Genomic DNA, 7456 nt, shown 5'->3' on the forward strand with positions numbered 1-7456 from the left:
CCGGTTTGTTTTGCCAGTTGAATTATTTCCTTGTTTAGAGGGGAAGTGTCTGGTTATTGTTTCTTTATATTTTTTTCTATTTTTTTTTCATAAGCAGAAGTTCCCTGTGAAAAAATGAACCGGCTTTTTGGACGAGGGAAACCCAAAGGTCCTCCACCGAGTCTGACGGACTGTATCGGGAACGTAAGTATAATAAAATGCGTTCTTTGTGCTTAGAGGACTGTTTTGTTTCTGGTTGGCATCATTAGCATATGGCCACTTTATTGTCCCTGCCCCGTGTCTTATGACTATGACACTTAAACGTTTTTGTTTGACTTGACCATGTGTATGTGCCTTGTTGTATAGTATTGAAGTAAACAAACAGATTGAATATTATTTAAAATATTTGTTCAACAAATACACATCTGTCTCCGTGGAACTGTAACGCAGGCTTCTTCCTTTTAAATGTTTTCTTTCGTGAATATGACACAAACAAAAGACACATTACATTTTGGTATTGTATGGATGTTATGACTAGGCACATCCATCTCGGTAGTTAACACTCAGACACGGGACATTAATGCTACAACATACAGTATATTTATGTTTGTTTGTTTGCATTTTAATGATGTACTTTACCTACTATAAAATAACGCACATCTTGCTTGTGGTGATTAAAATGTACAGTAAACAATGGAAAAGTTTACTCTATTTAAAGTAAGATGATTATCTTTATCTCTATGGTAACAATGACCAGGTAGCACTATTGGTGTGTGTGTGTGTGTGTGTGTGTGTTTTGTTTGTTTTGTTTTTAAATAAGTTTATATGTCAATTGATCTGTTGTTTTATATTAAAAGTGAAAAAAATGTCACAGTGCAGTTGCTTTGTTAGGATTCGCAATGTCATGTCTCATTTGAGTGAATTTCATTTTAATGACGTCTGCCATCAGATTACATGTATCCCTCCCACTTGTGATGTGGGTGCAGTTTACCTGTAATTCTGGTCTGAGAATAAGCATTCATACTGGAAGATAGACAGGAAGTATAGTTCAGTATATGAGTGCAAGTACTGCTTCTCTGACCTGCTTAGGGCACATTGGGTCTCATTCACAGAGGTGTATTTTAATCTCCTGTAAGATGAACTCTCCTGTGCCAAAAAAAAATAAAAAAATTCTGATCAGCACAACTTTATATGAAGGATGATTTCTAAATAAAATTTGCATGAAATGTGTTCAAAGATTTGAAGGCACCTATAGTATTGATAAAGTCATCCAAAAGCCCTGTTTTATAGCAGGTCAAAGTCAAGATCTCTGTGTCCCTGGTGGCTGTTGTTACACCTTCCAAGTTTAAGTCAGACAAACCCATTCAAAAACACATCAGTCATTCAAACACATAATGCTAAATAATCCCTCCTCCACCCTTCACTGAAACACTTGTATTATTACTCCAGGTCAGTTTAATAGAGCCCAACCCAAGCTGCATGAATATCACCCAGATTTATTACATCACTTCCTGGATCTCATGTAAACAGACATATTGCTTCTGTTTACTATTGGAGAACAAACTGTTGTTTGTGTTTAACCTCCATATCTCAAAATCCCCAAGTTTTTCTAGGAATATAGTTTAACCTAAATTATTTTAAACCTCCCAAATGTTCTTAAAAATTATACAATTCATATCTAGACACACATTTACAGAAATATTGAGTTTCCTGGTTTGTCATTTGAGATACCTGCTGTTGGCAACCACTGGGCTATTGTACATGAGGTGTTATCTTACTTAAGCAGTGGTTTTACATTTATGTATTAATTAGTTTGTTATTTTATGTAAAAACGAACAGGCAATTTGGTGATGGGGCACAAACTAGCTTCATTACAAAATATATCTTAACTGCAAGACATTTTTGTACCACAGCCTAAATCCGTATGAAGAGTGTATAGATTTTTTACTGTTATGTGGGTCTCAGACATACCTGAATATAAAGCATTGTAGATTCTGTCTTATGCTTTTAATGCTTATTTTGAGGAATACAATTGAGTTTCATGTGTTCCTATATGTGATGTATGTCTTCATATGCGGTTCAACAATCTGTCTTTTTTTCTCTTGTTATTAGGTGGATGGAAGAGCAGAGTCTATTGATAAGAAGATTTCCAGACTTGATGCAGAGCTTGTTAAGTATAAGGATCAAATGAAGAAAATGAGGGAGGGGCCATCTAAAGTAAGAATTTATGTGCTTTTGGAAAAGTTGTCCCCACTATAGAGAGCTGTTTCATTTGAGTAATTTTTGTATTTTATTTTAAAATATGGCTAGGTTACATGATGGCTCCTACTTATTGCCATTATAATGTTTAATAAGATTATTCCAGTGTTTAAAGTTAGAGTTGAATCTTTATTTAGCACTGTTACCACGTTCACTGTTTTTTCTTTTTCAAGTCAATGACTTCTTGATTAAGATTTTATACCAAACACCAATAAGAACTTAAGAAAGTTTACAAACGAGAGGACACCATTCTGCCATCTTGCTTGTTTGGTTGTTAGTAGCTTATCGATCCCAGAATCTCCTCAAGGAGCTTCTTAAAGGATCCCAGGGTGTCGGCTTCAACAACATTACTGGGGAGTTGGTTCCAGACTCCCACAATTCTCTGTGTAAAAAAGTGCCTTCTATTTTCTCTTCTAAATGCCCCTTTATCTAATTTCCACTTGTGACCCCTGGTTCTTGTTAGTTTTTTCAGGTTGAAAAAGTCCTTCGGGTCGACATTGTCAACACCTTTTAGAATTCTGAATTCAATTCTTTTAGCCTGTCTGCATATGACATGCCTTTTAAACCCGGAATAATTCTGGTTGCTGCTTTTTGCACTTATTCTAGAGCAGCAATATCATTTTTGTAACGAGGTGACCAGAACTGAACACAATATTCTAGATGAGGTCATACTAATGCATTGTAAATTTTTAACATTACTTTAAATTCTTGATTTAAATTCAACACTTTTCATTATATATCCGAGTGCCTTGTTGACCTTTTTTTATAGCTTCCCCACATTGTCTAGATGAAGACATTTCTGAGTCAACATAAACTCCTAGGTCTTTTTCATAGATTCCTTCCTCAATTTGTGTCTCCCATATGGTATTTATAATGCACAGTTTTATTGCATTGACATTTTAATGTCATTTGCCAGTTCTGAATACCGCCTAGATCATTTTGGATGACTTTAACTGCTGCATCAGTGTTTGTCACTCCTCCTATTTTTGTGTCATCTACAAATTTAACAAGTTTGCTTACTATACCATAATCTAAATCATTAATGTAGATTAGGAATAGCAGATGACCTAATACTGATCTCTGTGGTACACCACTAGGTACCTCGCTCCATTTTGAGGTTTCTCCTCTATCAGTACTTTCTGTTTTCTACATGTTAACCACTCCCTAATCCATGTTCATGCATTTCCTTGAATCCCTTATGAATATTTCTGATTGTCAATTATTGTTCTGAATCAGTAAAAGATCAAACTAAACTTGCAGTGTTTGAAAAGGTGAATTTGATAATCTGTCAGTTTATATGTGCTTGTCAATGCCCCGTCTCCATGACTTGAACTACTATCTAGTAAAAGTATTGTATAAGGAAAGTGAACCATTCTTTTGACAGCGATTTCACAAAAATGCTGCCGCACTGTCAAAGCCTCATATCATTTGAGCTAGAGACTTCATATAAACACTGCATGTTTTGGTGACAGTAACATTGACCTCTGACTTAATGTGACTGACATTGACGTCATGTTTCTGGTGTAGAGACAGTATATTTTTGACTGGTTTAACACACACTGATTAGCATTGATCTTGCACTACCCAATGTTACACTAGGTAAAGTAATCTAAGATTGGTGCTATTCAGTGTTTGGGAAACCAGCTGTTTGAATTGCCTTATTTTTGCGGTACACGGCTTTATTGTAAGATTGGGATATACATACCCCTACAATATTTCTTATATGTATGCACTGCTGGACTAGAGAGATAAAATTAATAAATTCATTTTTTATTAGAAATACTATACTGTACATATGTTATTGCTTTTTAAACATGTTTTTTGAAACCGCAAAGTAATGTTATGCTCTACAAAAGCATCTGTCAAAATATTTTGGACTGGCACTCTGTCTCTTTAATAAACCACTGAAATGTATTTTTACTTAACAGAACATGGTTAAACAGAAAGCTTTGAGAGTCCTGAAGCAAAAAAGAATGTAAGTACTTTTTGTTTGCTAATGGGGATGGTCTAACCAGTGGAATCCTGTACCCACTTGAGTGTATTCTATTGTAAACAGCTAGTCTTCTGTGTGTGAAATACACAACACTTTATTGGTTAAAATAACCCAGAAATATGTATGTTATTTCTAGCTGCTCGGTGATGTATATTCAATTGATCTAAACTGTGGCAGAATTACATACCTCCACTGCTTAGGTTATTAAAAGGGGACTTTGTGAAAACCAGCAGCTTCAGGGGAGCTCACCGGGTGCCTGGCTAGTAGGGTCTGTTGTAGCAGCGACGAGGAGAAAAGGTTGCCAGAGCAATGCTCCCTGTTGAAGCTGCAGCGAAGACCAACAACTTCACACAGTCAGGATGCAAACCTGCGTTCCCTTGACTCTGGCTCAACCTGCACACCGCGTGACTCACAATTGAGGACCCAGATTGATTTTTGAAATGAATTGATATTTTTCTATTATAAGGTACGAGCAACAGAGAGACAACTTAACGCAGCAGTCATTCAACATGGAACAGGCCAACTATACAATCCAGACTCTCAAGGACACAAAGACAACAGTAAGAATTACAAAGGCTTTTTTTGTATCATTCAGTGTGCATGGGATTGCTCCTTCATTAACTGACCAATGCATTGTTCTTTTTAGGTGGATGCTATGAAAATTGGTGCCAAGGAAATGAAGAAAGCTTACAAGCAAGTGAAGATTGATCAAATTGAGGTAACTTGTAGCAATATCGCCTTCCTAAAATCTTATTTCCCCTTAATTTCTGTTTAGTATAATATACTTTTTAGGTAGTAAATAGAGAGACAGTAGGATTGTTTTTTTTTTTATTATTATTTTATTTTATCAGGTGTGTTTAGCAAAACCGGTTTCAGACCTAAAATTGTGTGGATCAGGAGATCCCAAATCCCCTTTCCTACTCTTAGTTTTCTTAGAATTATAATTAGCATTTTGTCTTTTGTGACCTCGGCATGGGCAGTTGTCTAATGAGACTTCTGCTGGGGAAGTAAATATGAGTTATGGTCTTGCTTCTCTCAGCGATGTCATAATACAGTGTATTACTCTTGATGAAGGTGAATGATGGCACTTCACCCAGCTTATCTGTTAGGTTAAACTGCATTCCTTCGACGTACCACATGTCACTGATGGAGAAACTGGATAGATGTACAGTAGAGTTCAATCTGTTTGTCTTTACACACACAAAAACACACACACACACACACACAGTCACAGTGTGTAGCCAAGGCCCTATTTATTATCCTGATTTCAAACATGCCGTAATTTGAATTTTAATGCAACCAAAGATATATTCAAAATATAACTGGTAAAAAAAAAAATTAAAAGATATTTGAATATGCAACAATTATTAAATGCTATGCTTTTTTTTAACCTAAATACATCATGCAAATAAATGAGTTAGGCTTTGTAGTTCTTGGTCTGTGTAAACACATTTTCTTGGGATTATCGTCAGATTGGTAGATTTCAGGGTACCCTTTTAATAATGGCTTTATTCTCAAAGGACCTGCAAGACCAGCTTGAAGACATGATGGAGGATGCAAATGAAGTCCAGGAGGCCCTGAGCCGCAGCTACGGAACCCCAGAAATCGATGAGGATGATCTGGAAGCAGGTTGGCACTGCAAGCTCAGCCTGCATTTAGAGTTCAAAAAAATAATAATTAGAGTCCTGGTGGTAGGTCGGCTGATGAACTTGGCAATCCATGTTAACATGTAATCTTCAATTTCTGTGAAAAACAATTACTTTACTGATAGCAATAATGTTTTGTTGATGTCAGTAAATGCATTTTATATATTGACAATTCTCAATATTATTTTTTTATGTCAAAAATAAAATAATTGATGTCAAAAATAGACCTTTTTTATTTTGATTCCTGGTGCAAGGTAATTAGTTAAGTTAGTGCAGTTTTGTTCAGTTTTTGTTGTTTGTTGTTGTACCCCCCCCCCCCCCCCCCCCCCCCCCCCCCCCCCCCCCAATTTATTTTATCTCTTCACACATCAGATACATTTATAAATAAAATTAAATTAAACAAATTGTCAAGTGGAGTGACCATGATTAATATATAGTTTTCTTTTCTTCAGAACTGGATGCCCTGGGCGATGAGTTGTTACTCGATGAGGACACTTCATACTTGGATGATGCATCATCTGCACCAACCATTCCTGAGGGGGTTCCCAGTGACACAAAAACGAACAGGGTACAATTTCGATGTTGTGGCAGGGCTTTTGCTTCCTGGCCATTGCTAAGAGTGCTTCTAGCAGACATGTGTCTATATAAGATGGTTTTCAGGGTCATGTTTTTGTTAGCATTTACACAGTAATATACAGTTTAGGATAGTCATAGAAGGTAAACTGTCCCCCAGCCCCTGTAAAGTGGATGTCCAGAGCAGTGTGGGGAAGCTTGGTTTGTGCCAGCTTGTACATGCAAGCCTGTAATCTGTTTGCCAGGATGGTGCTTTGAACAGTGCTGCTGTCATCTTTTAACTACGTGATTCAGTCAATGTAAATCATGGTAGATTACATTTCATTAACTAACTTTGCATTTTTGTATTTTGCAGGAGGGTGTCCTGGTGGATGAGTTTGGCCTACCACAGATCCCTGCCACATAAGAGGCAAAGACTAACTGAAATGTAAAAATCCTGAACACTCTTTTATATGTAAAGTATCATGTATAGCTTATATATTTGCTTCTAAAAAAATCTTTACTGAAACCCGTTAGCAAGGTCCTTGTCACGACACGGGAATGTATGTTTAAACTATTCATTGGTATAAAGCAACTTTTTTTTAGTTTTAACTACTAAGCAAAAGGTTATTTCTGACTTTTTACTTTTACTGCAGATCATAGATACTTGTCTATTGGATAATATAAAGTGCTTGGTGATCATAGCTCATTCTTACTGCAGTTGTAGGCTTTTTTTGATTTGTAACATTTCTTGGTAAGTGGCTGCTTACATTCTGTAAGATAAACCTGAGTAACTGATTTAATAAAAAATATAAATTGTACATTTTTAGACTGCTGTGGTGTTTAATTTAGGTTGTAAAACTTTTTAGTTTTTGAAATTTGAAAATTAAAAAAAAAAGACTGACAAATGTTACAATTCCATTTTAATTCTGTTTTCTGAGATATTCATTTGCTCCAACTTTAAAAGAAAATAGATGTGCTATCATTAAGCAATACAGTCGGTGCCACTGATTCCCTGAATTTCTGC

General features: G+C 36.0%; 1 protein-coding gene across 1 annotated transcript; it reads left to right on the plus strand.

Annotated features, from left to right (window-relative positions):
- On the plus strand, positions 1–7250 carry LOC121312769 (charged multivesicular body protein 5). The gene is made up of 8 exons (XM_041244514.1): positions 1–183; positions 2092–2196; positions 4167–4213; positions 4698–4791; positions 4878–4949; positions 5752–5860; positions 6330–6445; positions 6806–7250. The coding sequence occupies exons 1-8, from the start codon at positions 115–117 to the stop codon at positions 6854–6856; spliced, it is 663 nt and encodes a 220-aa protein (XP_041100448.1). The 5' UTR covers positions 1–114; the 3' UTR covers positions 6857–7250.
- Positions 7251–7456: the final 206 nt, after the last annotated feature.

This window comes from Polyodon spathula, chromosome 3 (assembly GCF_017654505.1).
Source record: "Polyodon spathula isolate WHYD16114869_AA chromosome 3, ASM1765450v1, whole genome shotgun sequence".
NCBI classification, from domain to species: domain Eukaryota; kingdom Metazoa; phylum Chordata; class Actinopteri; order Acipenseriformes; family Polyodontidae; genus Polyodon; species Polyodon spathula.